The sequence below is a fragment of the Macaca nemestrina genome, chromosome 12 (assembly GCF_043159975.1).
Source record: "Macaca nemestrina isolate mMacNem1 chromosome 12, mMacNem.hap1, whole genome shotgun sequence".
NCBI classification, from domain to species: Eukaryota; Metazoa; Chordata; class Mammalia; order Primates; family Cercopithecidae; genus Macaca; species Macaca nemestrina.
In genome coordinates, this window is record NC_092136.1 from 110,491,844 (window position 1) to 110,509,882 (window position 18,039).

At 38.5% G+C, this 18,039-nt stretch overlaps 1 protein-coding gene across 4 annotated transcripts in view; it reads right to left on the reverse strand.

Annotated features, from left to right (window-relative positions):
* Positions 1-298: 298 nt before the first annotated feature.
* Positions 299-18,039, reverse strand: part of LOC105493640 (Rho GTPase activating protein 20) — a 124,607-nt gene continuing 106,866 nt past the window's right edge. For all 4 annotated transcript variants that reach the window (XM_071075569.1, XM_011761452.2, XM_011761453.3 and 1 more), the window contains 6 exons: positions 15,369-15,547; positions 14,015-14,176; positions 9,206-9,315; positions 6,763-6,952; positions 5,568-5,682; positions 299-4,457 (listed from right to left, as the gene is read on the reverse strand). In XM_071075569.1, the coding sequence (XP_070931670.1) occupies positions 2,602-4,457; positions 5,568-5,682; positions 6,763-6,952; positions 9,206-9,315; positions 14,015-14,176; positions 15,369-15,547 (2,612 nt within the window). In that variant the 3' untranslated portion in view covers positions 299-2,601. The remainder of the gene's footprint in view (positions 4,458-5,567; positions 5,683-6,762; positions 6,953-9,205; positions 9,316-14,014; positions 14,177-15,368; positions 15,548-18,039) is intronic.

Consider the following 18,039-nt stretch of genomic DNA (forward strand, 5'->3'; position numbering starts at 1 on the left):
CTGATGGTTCTTTGACATAAAAATACTGACTATATCTCATTCCAGGAGCACAATGACAACATAATGCCTAAGAAAATGAAGACTTTGTATCTAAAACATGACTTGTTTGGTAAATAACATTAGAAAAAAATATTTTATAAAACCACTTTTCCTAAAAAGACAGACTGACCATGGGTTCTGACTAAAAGCTCAAGGTTCAAATTCAACATTAATTATACTCTATGAAATTTCCAATGTTAGGCAGAGACTAGGATCATTAACTAGAACAATTCTACAAAGGGCAATATTGCTCTGGTGGGATGGTTAATTCTGCAGAATGGCATTTTATTTAACAGACAGCATGGACTTCATACATATCCATTATCAGTGCCTTGAAAACCAAACAACTTTAAAAGTTAGCAGCAGTTTCTGCAAGTACAAAAATACACATTTATTACATAACATATGGTAGTAAAATTTGTCAAGATATATTATACAAACTCAAAGCATTTTAGATAAAGCATCAGTCTAATATATTATAGATTGATGGAGTATAATAAAATGACATATAGTCTGTCTTCAAATCATACAATATAATACTTTACAGTAATATTAACAAACTATTCACATTAAGAATTACAGGAGTATCTAAGGGAACACAGATAGTAGGAATGGTTATTAAAAAACCTCAGCAACTATTTTCTTCGATGCTTCAAACTGGGTGAATGATTTTTTTACCTGCTAATATGAAAAAGAAAAAGGCAATTTCTTCCAGAAAGACACTCCAAGCCATAAGAGCTTCATTCACATCTTGCAGTTCTGACAGTAGTATGCCCTAAGGGAAAGGGGAGTCCCTGCTGACTTTATATATTATACCAAAAAAGATGCATATGGCCACTTAGGAGTCTTAATATGTGGGACTGGTTAGTTATAAAGTGAAATCGACTTCACATGTGTGACTGAGATGGCCAGTGTCATGAAGTAGCTCTTTGGATGCAGAGTTCTTAAAGATCATTGTAATGGTTAGCACAAACAGGGCCATGTCCCCACGAGGTAGGTAGCACCTATAGCTAATACTGAAATAACTTCTTCTATCTTAGAGAAAACATTTTTTCCCTATAACTGAAAATGCAACCTTTAGAACAAAAAAGAAAGAACATTTGATATGACCATTTTCTGGCTGATTGATAAGACAAATAATTTGGAATAAGCTAGCTTGTGAGAGAAAGATCCATCTGGTGGTGAACTAAAGAGAATGGGCTCAGAGCAACTTCTTATAGGTAAGTAGTTAATGTGAAAGAAGATGCACATCCATTTTCAGTGCCGTCCCTGCATACTAGTTGGCAAGGCCTGATAATCTATTCCTAGGTGATGAGATGTACTGCTGTAAACTTTAAGTCAAGAAAGCGGAGAAAGGTCCATGGATATAAAATAAACCAATTGGGGTATAAGCCATGAAACATTTGGAGCAAAAATGCGAAACGTCTGGAAGTAAAACCCAAAGCAAATGGCTGTCTGAGAAGGCCTGGTGGCCACTTTGTTGGGTATTCTATTGTGGGACTCCTTATAATCTGCCACCCTCTATATTGCTCTCTCAATTGCCAAACTATAAAAATCAGAAAGGGATGATTTATGTTTTTTTCTGGCTGACTATAACCTAAGAGGCAGGACTGTGCAGAAACATTTCAGCAAAGTGATGCCATGGTTTGATCACGTTAACAGCATTCGTGTAATTGAGAAAGGACTGTTGTTGTGGTCTTTTCCCGCACACTGAGAGTGAATGCTGTCAGGAGGTCACCTTCTAAATAGAGAAAGTTGCTTTTCTGAAGAATGTTTCTAGCCAGAGACACCTTTCAAAAGGGTACTGACATGAGCAGCCATTTTCTTCTTTCTCCTCACAACTCTGTTTCCTGAAGCCTTTGCAAAGCACTTCAACACTAATGAAAAAACAAATTGACAAATACAACCAACAAAACTGATTATCATGGTACCCATGGCTTTTGAGTCACTCTGTTTTTCTCCACTCTAGCTGTAGCAATGGCCTGGTTCCTGGAATGATTCTGTAAGGACACATGATTAGTAAGATCCCACAAAAATGGCCACTGGCTTGGATTTAGGGAAAGGTTTTACATGATGTTCTTCATTACTGGACACACTTAATGCTTTGATTAGTGGCATTTTTCTTGCCTACTTATTAAAAACATTCCATGGAATGTAGATGGTTTCTCTGTACCCTTCCCCTCTCTCCTCAGGCCCCTATTCCTCATTCATGATATCTTGGTCTTCTCAGGACACCAATCTCACAGACTGTTCCCATAAGTGGTTCCTCTACAGAAGATGCTTTCGCTAGCCCTCTGTTAGTATCTCTAAAACCACATGACAGGACCAATCCCAACCTTTAATAAGAAAAAGCCTCCTAAACACTTAGGTGACAAAAGTTTTAGCATAAAGTTATTTGTCAAGTAGTCTCAATAAAGAGAATTATTTCATTGTCCTAAGTATTAGCAATGATAATCCTTATGCTACCTCTCCCAGGTATCTTATACAAAGTGGTCATAATAATTATTGTCTATTATTATTAACCCAGTTCCTGTTCTTGTGGACATCAGATTCTTATTATGGTTAAATGTCTTTGGTTAAATACCTGTCCTCAATGTCGCAGACCACTGTAGGCCCTGAGTCTGGGCTGGTCACATCCTCTAGAGTCCAAGAGCTGGCTGAGGCTCTTTCCCAAGGGAGAGAACCAGAAGAGCTCTGACTACCAGGCTCTATTTCCTCATGTGACTTCATACACAGCTTGAGTCTGCTCTCCACCAGGCTGAATGGAGAGCTACAGTGTCTCTCTGAGTCCTGGAAGGGAGAAGAACTACAACTTTGGGCTGACTGCATGGGGGCCAGTCCTTCAGCTGCCCTTAAGGGCAAGTCTTTTTGTTCCTCTTGCAGTGAGTTGGCTTCTGGAACACCAGAAGCATGTAGGGGTGGCTCTAGGGGTCCTTTTGGAGAATCTGTTTTCTTTTCCTCTGGTCTGGCTGCCTTTGCTTTCTTTTTGAGGGACCAGTTTTTCAAACTGGCCACACCATTTCTCAACCATGTGCTGGGATGAAGAGTTACAGAATGCATTTGTGAATGCCACTCCATGGTGTCCTTCTTTGTATAGGCTGGGCGGCTGCAAGCCTGCCCTGATGAGGGACCGGGCATTCCAGAAACATGGCTGGCATTGCTAAAGTCAGGAGAAAGCTCTTCCCGTTTTCTCTGAGCCTGAAAAGTACAATCTATTGGAGAGGAAGTCTCAGTGGGTGTAAACACAGAGTGTTCAGAAATCTGAGAAAAAGCACTGTCTTGGGAGCTTACTGATGAGCCGGATGGGGAAGTGCCTGGGGAGGATAAGCTGGAATAGCTGGTCCTTGGGCAAAGGTTTAATTTTGGGGGTAGAACCTTCTCAGTGTTTTGGTTTGTGGCACTACTCTTGCCCACCTCAATCCCCATGACTAAACTCTGATTAATAAGCTTCTGCCCCTCCATTTGCAAAGACTTATGCCGTTTGAGATAATCCTCCTCTCCATGCAAGAGACCAGCTTCACAGCTGGTTTTATGTTGTTTCTTTGAATAAATTCCCCTGAGATAGGTCAGCTTGCGGTTCTGGTCTTCTATGTTGGGCTCTGAGCAGCGCCGGTGTGTCCTTGGACCCTTGAGGGCATCTGCTGTGTGTGGTGGGGAGTATCCAGATGTATCCACATCAAAGGGCTGGTTCTTGGAATGATCCTGTGAGGACACAGGACTATAAGACGCCACAGAAATGGCCACTGGCTTGGACTTAGGGAAAAGTTTCATATGATTTCCTTCACCACCAGACAAGCTTTTCTTCTTAGTGTTTTGAGTAGTGGGATTTTTCTTGCTGACATCAGTGCCTGTGACTAAACTCTGTTTAAAACATGTCTTTCCCTCTTCCTGGAGGGGTTGATTCTGCTTCAGATAGTCTTCATCTTTTTGAGAAAGAATTGTATCACAGCTGGACTTGCGTAGCTTTTTCTGATAAAACTCCCTGAGGTAGGAAAGCTTTGAATCCAGATAGTCGATGCTGGGCTCTGAGCAACGCCGGTGTCGCCTCAGGCTTTTTGCAGCATTTGCTGCAGCTGTGGACAGGTAGCTGGGTGTGCACATGGCAGACGGGGCCCTGGCATGATCCCGCAGTGGGATCTTTGTGTACACTAAAATGTTCACTGGCTTGGATTCAAGAGGCCGTTTCATTTGAACATCTTCATCTTTAGAATGGGCCAAGTCAAAGTCGCTTAGGGTTAAAAGGCCTTCCACCTCGGGCTGGTCAAGATCATAGTCACTGAGGGTTAAGACAGAGTCCATGCTTCTGCTCCCCTGGCCAAGTTTCTTTACCAAGTCACTGCATGGCGCATCAACATCCTCATTTAGCTCATTTTCCAAGCTGTCATAGGAGGAGTCATTCAGTTGAAAGCAAGAAATATCTGTCAAAAAAATTAAACCATAATTAGCATGTTTACTTACCACAAATATACTTATGCTTCCTTAAGAACAAACTATGGTGCTTAGCTGAATTCTCTTTTCATGTGGAGTGTGCAAATTCCTGCTCTCAAGAAAGAATCTTTCACAATCTCAATTGTTAGTGAAGAATAAAAATAAAATTACGGGGGTATAGGAGATTTATATCAGTTCCTGACGAATGGGCTTTCCTTAAAATTTTCTTAAGGCAATGAACATGTCATATGACCAAGAAATGGTGAAACATATGAAGGAATTAATGCTTTCATAGTATAAGTATATCCAGATTGTGAGTGAGACTCTGCCTTCTAACGGGTTGCTGGTGGTTACACATACTTAACGCTAGTCTTGGGGAAACCATTTACTAACTCTAACAATGTCCTTTTACAAAGTTCTTTAATACCCATTACCTTATTTAATCTTTACAACGACCATAAAAGTTAGACTTTATTTTTATCCACATTTTAGAGATAAAGACAACGATGTTCACTGGCATAGAATAACCAGCCAAAGATAACATATCTAGTAATTGATGGCACAGGGATTCAGGTTCTGAAGGCAGCTGTATGTCTTCGAAGTCAATGTTCCCCCACCCTCCCAGCCAAATGATGCTAGTTGTTTCAAACTGTTTCATAGCACACTAGAATTCTGAGGTGCCTGAGGGACCAGTATGAGGAAGGAGAGGACTAAAAACAAACAAACAAACAAACAAAACCACTCATGCCTCCACTACCTCTGGGCTTTCTACACCAGTTTCACCCACAGCAGTTCTGTTATACATACTAGGGTTATTCATAAAAAGCCCATCAAAAACCATCATACCACAGCATGCTGCCACTAACTTATTGAAGGCTGGAACCTAATCTTTATATAGTTCTTAATCCCACTACACTGTTAACACATGCTAACCTATTGGCAGGCCATCTAAGGAACGATCAAAAGCCCTGGGCCCCACTGACCTGGATCAGAGGCTCCCTTCACTTCAGCTGCTGTGGACTCCAGGAAAACCCCTATCCCAGTATGTTTGCAAACATGTGTCTGTTTCTCACAAAAACCAATCCAATCATTCAAAATACCTGAGGCATTCTCTCTAGTGTCACATCTCACTGAAACCTCTCTGAAGAGGGAAGTGATTTCTTCTCCAAATATCCTAAGGCAATTCTCAATCAGAAATTGTATAAGCAGAGAAACCTGTAAGAAAAAGGACAAATGAAGTATTACTTTTCATATTACATGTTTATAAATCACATTTCATATATAAATCCTGATTTTAACAACAAAAAGCACATGTACCCACAGAAAAATTCGTATCTGCTTTAAAAGTACATTAAACAGTTTCCCCTAAAAAACTATGATACTTTTAAAAGTACTTTGGGCATAGAAATGTAATCGGTGGACTAAAGTTATTATTTGTAGCCTTGCCTTAATGTTAACGTTTTATACCAATGGCTCTGTTTGTAAAACTGGGTAAAGAAATATACTTTGTTATTAAAATTTATAAAGCATCATTAGACAAAGACTTATAAAAACCATTTATTGTGTAAAGGGCAGGCTGTCATAAACTTGGGAAGAGGGCTCATCTGCGAGTGCACTGTGAAGGAGAAAGACAGCTAGGAAGAAAACTTGTGTTCCTGACTAGTCTCTACCCAAGCATTTGGCTGACAGGTCTATCCATCTACTGCCACCTTCTGCTAGGCTCCCTAACAAGAGGTGCTTGTGGGGAAAGGTAAGAGTTGATTAGGGAGCTTTGTGACTCCATTGAGAGGTACTGGAACCTTTCTGAAGTTTCCTTGCCCCAGTAGCTGAGGCCAAGGGGCAGGAGAAATGTTAAGAGCAACGGAACTGATATCCCCACACCCCTTATTAACTGCCCGGGACTACAGGAGTGGGATTTCAAATAACTACTGTAATATCACCGACTCCATTTTATTTCTAGATGAGGACACTGTAGGCCAATGTAACTTTGCCCAAGACTATACATCTGGCAAGGGGGTAGAGCTGAGAATGAAAGCTTGGCTGTCCTAACTCCAAAGTCCTTTTTTTTTTTTTTCATTTTAAAAATCATATCAGCTGCTTTCTCACTTTATGGTTTTAGTCATAGTGTTTAGCCTCCTTAAAGGGAAAAGAGAAGTAACCCATCTGCTATCATTTCCTACTTAACAAATCACTTTCCTAAAGTTATTTAAGAAATCATCTTTTAGAATACCCCAAATTTCAGTTTCAAAATGGGGACTCAGTCTCCCAGGGCATAAAAATGAAAAACTTCATTACCTTTTTTGTAAATTCGTTTTCTAGTTCTGGGCGGGAGGAAGTAGGAGGCCAAAGAATACTTGGAGCGACACACACAGCTAAATTAAATGCAGTCATCTGATTGGATGAGGAATGTTGCTCAATGTTGTGTAACACCCCAAAAAGATACCTTAGGAGAACAACATTGGCTCTCGGAAGCTGGTCTAATAGCCTAAAGACAGAAAAATTACTCTTTAAGCAAGACATTTCATTTAAAAACTTGTAAAGACAAGCAACTCTCACTTTGGATGGGGAAGAGGGCAAATCAAGAACATAGTTCAGATATGCAAGAGTTTCAGTTAACATGGTACCATACAAAGTGAGGACTGCCTGGACAGAAAGAAAAAATAGGCATTGGGAATTTATTTTTTGTTTTTTTTAATATTGTCTTCACATCTCAATGAAAATGTAAAATAATGCAGAAAAATGTTTCATTCAAAAAAATGCTACCTGAAATATTTCCCTGAAACTAGCATAATGCAAACTTAGGCCAATCCTGTAACATTTCAGAATATTTTCAACCAAAAACGACAAAAAGCTTTCTGATAAAATTAAACAGTAATTTATAAAATGCTCCTTTATTTCCAAGTAGCAGCACAGCAATGCTGTCTCTTGGTAAGAACCCAAACCTTAGCTATCAAGACGTCCAGGTCCATTTTGAGAGCTTATGCTCTGCTCCACCAGCTTCCAAGGTCAATTTTGTCCTAAATCTGTTTCATCGTATCACTTTCACATATAAGTTGCTTATAGTAGTATATTTTCTACTGTTCTCATGTTGTAATTGATAAGGAATTTTTAAATGATCAGTCACCAAAAATGACTACTATTATCCAAAAAAACTACAAATACACTGATATTCATGACTCTTTTTTTTTTTCAATAGAAACTTGCAACCTAGGGAAAACAAGATAGTCTGACTGCTGCTTGCACAAATAACAGGGAGGCCTTTCTTCAGTACAATAGACCGACAATGAGCATAGTTTTTGTAAGGGTAAGTTATGAAGGACTTTGAAATAGAACAAAAGATTACTGGGTGTATTCAATGGAAAATAAGGCATCTGGCATAAGCGTTTGGGTTTTCTGCTTCTATAGGGCCCTAAGATTTTTCACAATAAGAGGTATTTTACAACTCTGTGTAAGTTGTAAACAACTGATAGCAGAGCATCTAATACTTGTCTAAATATGTGAAAATTCCTGTCTGGTGGAGAGACAACTGATTTATCTGCACCCCTGCCCTGACAGAAAAGGTCAGTTTTGTTTGTATTTATTTGCAAATTCACTTTAGCATTTCTGATTCATATATATATGAATATGTATACGATTATGAATATATGAATATATATGAATGTATATGTGATTTCAACTTTGAAATCTCCTTTGAACTGGTTAACATCTTACTAGTTCCCTCATAAATGATTTAAACAAAATATTTCACGTGTTCATATTTGCATGAGAGTCATAATTTTACCTTTTTCCAAAAAAAATCATTTAACAGCTTATAGGATATATAGTGTTTTAGACAATTAGCAACAAAGTTTAGAATTTGATGCTCACTATCTGAATGGTTTACGCCAAACTATAATGGAAGTGGAGGTGGTGTTTTGTTAAACGGCCTTGGTTTCTGGTGTCTTCAGCAGCTGTACTATGTTCTACTGGTGAAAGATGTAGATAGTTCATATATGAAAGTTGCTTAAGAAAAAAAACCAACTGTACTAAACAAGCAAATACAAGTAAATAATATTGAGATTCTTGAGTATTCACAGAAGTAGAAATATTGCTTTTTGTTAAGGGACGTTTCTTTCCTATTCTCTTATAATGCAGGAAACATTCAGGAATGGGGTAGTGAGTTCTACCAGCAATTTCCCTTTGCATGAGTAGAGACAGCACATCCTTTATGATCAGATGTACTTTGCAACTCTGCTTTTCCTTTCCACTTTTCAAGGACTTAACTGTGCCTTTGCTGTGCTTCCACAACACTCTCCAAATCTCCCCCCTAGCACTGATTGTACTGCATTGTAATTCTTGATTTTTCTATCTACCTTACCAGGCTGTGAGTTCTGTGAGAAGACAGAATAGCTCATTTTCTCTGTATGACTTCAGTTGGTGAATGCAATCTATGATGAGTTGTCTGGTTAAATATTTACAAAAATTAAGATCATAAACTGAAGACTGGGCCTATAGTACTAGCTAGTGGACTAATGGATTTCAGCTCCCATCAGATTCAGGTATATGGAAGGTATACAATGTTCAAGTATTACAATGTTCAACTATAAGATTAAGGAGGAAAACAATGACAAACTAGCATAAATCTATTTCTAAACTGGTCCACATGGATATGACTTTGATAGCTGTCATTATTTTAATAAATAATCTTATAAAATATTTTAAAAGTATATTTGAGACATGACCAAATTAGAATAATTACCTTTGAACAGTATTTATTTTCTCTTCATCATTTCCTTGATCCATTACAGAGACCCAGTGATCATAGAGATCTGATGAAAAAATACTTCCTGGAATATTTCGCAGAAAATCCTTAAATAGATTGAAAAACAAATATTTCAAATCATTATCCTCATGCCAAACATGTATTAGAGAAAGTAGAAGACATTTTGTTGAAAAGTTCCCTTAAGTACTCTCTTCTGTGAACTACACAGCTCTGCACCAACTCTCCACTGACTTGGGGACACAGAAACATGTACTTTGATTTTCTTACAGCAAAAATCATTGGGATAACTGGAGTCTTCATTATTGTGGGAAAATAAAGGACAACCCATTTGGCTGAAACTTCCTGTTTGCATACATTTTAGTGAACTAGTATGACATAAGAAGGTCTGGCAGTAAACCATCCTAAATTCCTTTCCCCTGTCCCTTAGACGGCTAGTTCAAGGAAATGCACCAAGGTATCTATGAGGTTCATTGTCTGATAGTCATTAATTCAATCATTCTATGTGCATTTATTCATATGTGCCAAGCACTATTTAAGTTGCTGGGGATAGAGAAGTGAATAAAACAAAGTATCTGTTACCTTAGAACTTTATATTCCAGTGGTATTAGTGCACAGTTGCATAAAGAGGTACTTAAGGTTTCTCCCTGTATTCCCTGTAGAAAGGTTCTCATATATTTGGGGAGAGAGAGCATTTCAGGTGATGGCTGGGTTCTAGAAACTTGGGCAGCACACCCATGCCCGATGTACACTAAATAACATGTCCACAGGATATTATCCTTTTCGAGGAGACCCTATTCTGCTGAGATCACTGGCAGGGCTGAGTGTGGTAAGGCTGAACTATGACACAAACAGTAAATGACCAAGGATGTTTGTTGTTTAGCTTTTGTTGTTTGGTTTTTGTTTACAAAAAACTTAAAAATAACAAAATTTGGTTCTTGTCCTGGTCCTACAGAGTTGACTCTAGGCCAACTGTCTCTCTTGCTTTTGCTGTGGCATTACCAAGGTCAAGCTTACAGTCTGATCTCCACCTTAGTAAACTTTAGCCAGAGTAAACTCAATATCGTGTTTAAGCACCATACACATGGTTGGCTACCCTCTTGCAATTCCCTGCTTACAACATGAGGACAGGTGAAAGTCAGCAATTGGGCAATTTTAACTGTTGCTAAATCAAATCAATAATTTTACCTATGTGCCTTATTGAAGGCAACCCACACCTTGTTACTTAGATATCATGTTTATAACAGTAATATAGAAGCTGTGATAACTTATTGCTACAATTAGCTGATTGTGTGGGCATCTTCCCCACTTGCTTATGAGCTCCTCCAGGGTAGGGACAGACCCTTACCTTCTTTGTACATGTCAATGCCAAGCACAGTCCTAGTCATAGTAGAGGTCATTAGTGAACTACTGCTATATTGCATATGGCCAAATATTAATGGGAGCCAAGAGAAGGCCAATCAACTGTAACTGAGATTTTAAGATAATCTGAAAAGCCTCTTTGTAGTCATGTCACTTTATTACCATCCTTTTTTTTTTTTTTTTTTTTTTAGAATGTTTAACAAGAAGGAAGATTGACTAATTCAAAGTCTTCTTCTGTTCTATTATATCTTCTAGCAGAAATGTACTTGCATACTTGTGATTCAGGTATATCATTACAAAAGTTACCTCTTTTTGGGTAAAGTGATTTAATTTTCATAATTCCAAACTAATTTTAGCTGCTGTACCCACTTTAGAAGTTAGATTTAGAAGAGGCAAAATTTGTTATTTCAAAATGTGGTAGGGACAATAGCTCTCTTTTTAAATCTCTGTGGAAAACATACTTATGATCTGTCTTGAAGAAAAACATCATTAACATCTTAAACCTACACTTGAAAGATAATAACTCGTAACATCTCAATGAACTCTCCCACAGCTGGAATAACAAGTTACGAAATACAACCATCATCACAGCTGAGAAGGATGTGAGAGCCGATTCTGAACTGCAATCACCAGCTCACAGCACTTAACTGAATGTCTCCTCTCCTCCAAAAGCAGAGCCAAGGCCATCAGCAGAACCCCCAAATTCATTTGAGATGAGATACTGCAGGATTAAATATGAACTTTTCCTCAAAGGTTTGATGGATCAAAGTTATAGTGTCTTAAGCAATTTTCATCCAATTATAGTTTGAAGAGTTAAGCTTTAACTTAAACTTATATTTAAGCAAAACCAGCATAAGTGAAAAATTAAAGGAAAATGTAAGTACCACTTCAAAACAGATTTAAAAACAAGAAACAAAACAAAAGCTTAAAAACTTTTGCTAAAAATTATCTCCCTTTCTGCAAGCACTTGGAAGAAAAGGGGGTAAAACATACGATAAAATGCTAATTACTTGGAACACATTTAACCAGATTTTTCAATCAGTTGGATCATTTTTTGCCTTTTGGTTATTTTTGGACAAATATTTCTACAATTTGAAACATAATTTAACTCTTCTAGAACCATGCTTCTTTGCAATAGCATCAACAGTTTAGCACAAAATTTTAAGAAGTGTAATGCTATGAAGAACAGCACAGTAAGAATTTTTTTTTTTCTGCAGACATTCTTGGTTGTTTAAAGAAAATTGTTTTAAAACACAAGCTTGGCAGGCCGAGGCAGGCGGATCATGAGGTCAGGAGATTGAGACCATCCTGGCTAACACGGTGAAACCCCGTCTCTACTAAAAATACAAAAAAATTAGTTGGGTATGGTGGTGGGCGCCTGTAGTCCCAGCTACTCTGGAGGCTGAGGCAGGATAATGGCGTGAACACGGGAGGCAGAGCTTGCAGTGAGCTGAGATCACACCACTGCACTCCAGCCTGCGTGACAGAGCGAGATTCCGTCTGAAAAAACAAACAAAAAACCCCAAAAAACACAAGCTTTACCTTTGTAAATTAAGAGATATATAAAAAAAATTTTATCATGCATAAAAAACCTTGGCATATATATCTGGCTACATATTTTTACATATGTGTATATGTAAAATACGTATTCATATTTTTAGTGTGTTCCAGGACTGAAGAGTAATCATAAACCCTGTGCAAAACAGATGAGATGACCTTAGCTTCAACCCTCCAGTTCTCTTGCATGATATTTAATTGCAAAAATCTATAGCAGGGTTTAAGAGCAGATATGGCTTATTTACCAAGAAACATCTGATTGTATATAAAGTCATGAAGTAACATTCTATAAGCACCTGGGCACTTAGCTGGAGTAGGGGTATGCAAGAATCTTCTTCACCATATTTTCCTTAACTTGGTTTTCATGTTTCAGCCTGAGATACAGGCTGGGGCATTGTCTCGACCCCTAGCTCTGGTGCATTCTAATTCTTTGGGACGTGGGAGCCTGACACAGGTCTGCAGAAGATACTGCTAAGGTCAAAAGCTCTGCTTAAAGCTCATTTTGACTGTAGGTGTTTCCAAAAATGTAGAGCATTTCCAAGAATGTGGGGGCAGAAAACATTTCAGAACTCTGTATCTCTGTAACTATGGACGTGACTTAAGTAACAATGGGTAAAGTGTAAGAACCATAAAGAATGCCAAGTGTGGTAAAAGTAAAAGAAAACTTAGATGCTGAAGTCGTTCCTACTCCACTTTTAAAGTAAAAGGCATTAGGTCTGGTGCGGTGGCTCATGCCTATTATCCCAGCCCTCTGGGAGGCTGAGGCGGGCGAATGACCTGAGGTCAGGAATTAGAGACCAGCCTGGCTAATATGGTGAAACCCTGTCTCTAGTAAAAAAACAAAAATTAGCTGGACGTGGTAGTGCACGCTTGTAATCCCAACTACTCGGGAGGCTGAGGCAGGAGAATCACTTGAACCCGGGAGGTGGAGGTTGCAGTAAGCTGAGATCATGCCACTGCACTCCAGCCTGGGTGACAGACTGAGACCTCATCTCAAAAAAAAAAAAAAAAAAAAAAAAAAAAAAAGGTAAAAGGCATTAGGGGACAAGGGAAGGCATGATGATTATGAAAATAAATAGAATTTTCAGTGATTTCAGCAATTTTTTATTTCAATTGTGAGGCAAATGTTTATTATGGCAAACTTCTTTACCTATTTTCTTTTTTTTTTTTTTTTTGAGACGGAGTCTCGCTCTGTAGCCCAGGCTGGAGTGCAGTGGCCAGATCTCAGCTCACTGCAAGCTCCGCCTCCCGGGTTCACGCCATTCTCCGGCCTCAGCCTCCCGAGTAGCTGGGACTACAGGCGCTGCCACCTCGCCCAGCTATTTTTTGTATTTCTTAGTAGAGACGGGGTTTCACCGTGTTAGCCAGGATGGTCTCGATCTCCTGACCTCGTGATCCGCCCATCTCGGCCTCCCAAAGTGCTGGGATTACAGGCTTGAGCCACCGCGCCCGGCCTCTTTACCTATTTTCAAACATTTAATGTTTATATTTGAAAACTGCTTTCATTAAGAACGTAGTGAGATAGTGAGGAAATCATAAGCAGGATGTCTCTTTTGGTATATGTGTGTTTTTTGATTTTTTAAACTTAAAATTTTTATTTTTTACATGGAGTGGCAGAAGTAAAGATGAGATCAGTGTGGGATAAAAAATTTAAAAAGCATATTTGATATGTTATATCATCAGTGGTAGCTTTTAAAGTCCAATGTTGACTTTGTGAAATGTTTTTTAAACACTTTTTAGTGTAAAAATTATGTTAAATCTATTATGGGTCTTTGCAGATAGAAATAATGTTCATAATGAAAAAGTAAAACACCCTTTTCTTTCTCTAGAGCTACACCATGGGGTGGATAAAGGGAGGACTTTTCTTACCTTTAAGACAGATGCTATCACAAAAATAGATTCACAGTCTAGGTGTACTTCAACTCCAGAATTCAATTTCTCTTTTAGTTCTCTGCAGGATTTCACATTGGCTGATTGCCGGAAGATACCTTTGGTGAGGGGTCCTTTTTGATTAAGAAAGAAAAGCATATCCTATGGGGACGCAAAGGAAAATAAACAAAATGATACTTCACACACACAAATAAGGCAATGTATATACTTGCCCTCTTTGGATGCCAGAGGCTAGGGTGTGCTAGGGTAAAAGCACTGAAGGATTGGAGCTAAATAAATGGCTGGAAAAATTAAAGTCACCTTTTTGGAGAGTGGAAGGGTGGTTACCAGGGGCTGGGCGTGGTGGTGAGGTTGAGGAGATGTTGGTCAAAGGATATAAAATTTCAGTTAGGAGGAATAAGGTCACCTGATCTATTATATAACATTATCATTATAGTTAATAATGCACTGTATTCCTAAAAATTGCTCAGAGAGAGTTTTAAGTGTTCTCTAATTTTGCTTTCTATCACTATGTCCTCTGCTTACAGTGTAAGAAGAGAATGGGTTTTGAACACAAGCAATCCCTGGGATTCAAAACCTAGTTATGCCACTTAGTTACTGTGTAACATTGAGTACAGTACTGAGGCTTTAAAACAATTTGTAAAGTAGGGATGGGATGACGACATGATAATAACTATCCCCTAAATCTGTTGTGAAGAATAAACAAAGTGGCTAGACAAGTGTCTGGCATTTGTAGATGCATAATACAGTATAAAATGCCATATATCTAGTATAGTGCTTGAAGGATACTGGAGACTCAATAAATGCTGCTTAGCAGTGATTATTTAAAATATCAACTGGAGATAATGTAAACCCAGTGGCTTTCATCTGACCCACTCTATATACAAAAGATAAACAAATGCCAGGGAATGTATCTTAATGCCTGAGCACTTGAAATAGAAATAAAACGGATTTAAAAACCTAAGTGTAACATTGAGTAGCTTCTGCTGCTACAATGATCAAAGAAGACTTTGAGAACAATGTGACGTTCAAGAAAGGATTTGTGAGGAATAATGTGAATTCTCTGTCTACAGAGCAAATTCTACTTTATCTGAGCAGGCTTACGTGGCTCTTTCCTGAAATCAGTAGACTAGGTTATCTCTCCCTATTATGTCTTCCTTCTGATTTCACAGTAGCTAAATCTGATTTTGTTATTTGGAGGAATAATAATGAAGATTCTTAGCCAAAGACAATGATGTCTATAATTTTTCCATTTGGGGGCAGATTTACCTTGCAGAGCTCTCCTTTCCCAAACACCCTTCCCCGTCAGTTTACAGACCAAAATGAGCCTTACCAAGACAGGTTTGGGCAGATTGTCGTTCTCACAAATATTTGGCAGAGAAATTCCAAAGAGCTGTCCTGGCATAGGTGATGTTGGCGATGTGGGCAAGTTGTCCAGGTGAGTGCTAGAACCTCGCCAGAAGGCCCAGTTTATGATAGATCTTCTCCTTTTAAATGTCTTATGACCTGAATCTAAGGAAGAAGTGAGCTTATTAGAAAAATGAGTTTCATTCACTTAATTTTATTTCTATAATTTCCATTTTATGGTATGTTTGTTGCTATGGTTCAAAGAGAAAAAGATGCTAATATGTGGCTTTTGTCATTGAAAATTCAACCTATAAAATTTCATTATGGTATCTTATAAATGAAAGACGAATCAATAAAGGAAGAATCAAATGTTTGGATTCTTCTCCCACCCAGTTTTTGGACATCACTGGTCTGTTCATACAAATCCATTTATTTTCCCACTTTAAAGAGGAGACTAAGCATATGAAAAGTTTAAATAAGACTATAGTTAAATACTGAGAAAAAAAGGAAGTGTGAAGAGGGAAAGATAAAGGTGGAAGGGGAAGCAAGAGTAAGAGAAGGACAAGATGAAAGGGAAATGGAGGAAGCAGGAGGAAGAGAAGGGAAGTGGGGAGAATAATGAGGAGAGGAGTTTTCTTGGTTAAGATGTTCTTTAGAAATAATGCTTTAGTATCTGACATCTTACTCTCCTCTTGAGAACACAGACAGGAAGCTAATGTCCTAAAGTTTTTTCCTTCCTTTGCAACTGCAGACTTTTATGTTTCTTTTCAGTTCTTGACTTTAAAGTATGTTTAAGGCAGCATGGATAGACACAAACATGAGTGAGACTTGCCGTTACTGATGAAGTTTATAATCTAACAGAGATGAAGAACTGGTTGGGGTGGAGAGAAAAGCAAGTATGTTAATAAATATAATGTCATAAGGTAGGAACAAAGTACTAAAAGCATTCAGAGGAAAGTAAATCACATGTGGTCAATAAGAGGGAGGGGGTGATCCTGGGAGTGTTTGCATTTGACTTGGATTTTGAATGAACAAGATTTTAACAGATAAGAGCATCTGGCATAGTGCCTTCCATCTAGTAAGTACTCGCTAAGTCATTATTAAACAATAATTGAAATTGAGGAGGGATTTAAGTAGAAAAAGACAACATGAAAAAGAATAGGCAGAAGAAAGGTCAATAGTAAGGTATGGTTTTATACTATAGTGCCAAAATGTTTTTGGTGTCATTTGTGTCTAATTTTAATATGAAGTTTAACAGGTTTGCTTATGATTCAATACACAAAAAGCTCTTTAAGGTTCCACTTTTAAAAGTGGCTGACCTCTCTGTCCCCTCTTCCCAACAGATACACACAAGTAACAACTATAAACTCTGGAAAACCAACCAAAATAAACCTAGCTGAAGGCACTAAAGAGTGAACAAAAGAAGGTAGATATAGAGGTCAAAGTGTGACACTTGGATGAAGGGAATGGCATAGCACTGGGTCAGTTTTCTAATCTTACAGCTTTTAGGCTGAGAGCAGGCCCCAGGGTAATAGGGGTGACTAAAAGTTGGGAAGAAACCTCTACTCTTACTGGCTTGAAGAACTAGAGAAGGGAGACAGAGGTACCCACAGCTGGAAAGTGAGGGTGGATCCCAGAAAGAAGAAAACCTGATAGTGGGAGCCCTAAATATTGTGTATAAATTCTGCCCACATCTCTGGCTAACCCCTGAAGCTTGCATTCATGGGGGCAGATTCAAAAAAGCTTGCAATTAAGGTTGACAGAACTGAGATGTGAGGAGCCATAATGCCTAGGTAGTGCCCACTCATGGTTTGACTCCTTTTTCTCCAGTGAGAGTGCATGGGAATTGGTAATTAGACTGGCTGTGTGGCACTGTTCTTTATGACGCCAAACTAAACCAACATTCCCTGATAATGAAATACTGAAGGATTGATCTTTTTAAGGAGGACACAGTCAGCAGTCTTGTCATTTCAGTGGAATTAGACATGTTAATTCCAAAGAAGTCTTCTATATTGTCTGGCTATAATGAACCTTAGAATTTTATTTCCTTAGAATAACCTACTTAACTCAATATTTAAAAAGCCAAGTTGTGGGAGGATAAATAAATAAGCAACATTTTACCAAATGGCCTTAAGACCATCATCTACACACCACTTCCTTGAAATACAGCAAATGCATCATTGATGTACACACACACACAGGTATGTAAAGCTCTTTGGCTCCAGAGTCAGGAGCTTCTCTGCACTCCCAGTTCACTTATTTAGACCAAGTTACTTAACCCCTTTTCTTTCCTCAACCTTAAAATGTAACGGATATGAATTAGCCCTCAAAGGCTTATTGAAAGGATTGTATAGGACAGTCTCTGGAAAGTACTACTTTGTCACAGTGATCTTGATGAACGTTGCCAAGATACCAATCTCCTCCCCACAAAGAGGACAACCTCTCTGCACCTCCTCTCCATGTGGTTTCACAGCCTTCAGCAGGTATCCAGTTATGAAGGAATACCAATACTCCACTTAACTAAAGCAGTTTCTTCCTGTCCTGACATTCCCAACCTCCATTATTTAAAAAATAAAACAAAAACAGAAAAGGAAACTAAACCTTTTCTGAAGTCCAGGAAGGGGTTCCTGTATTAGCAAGGTCAATCTATGCAAATG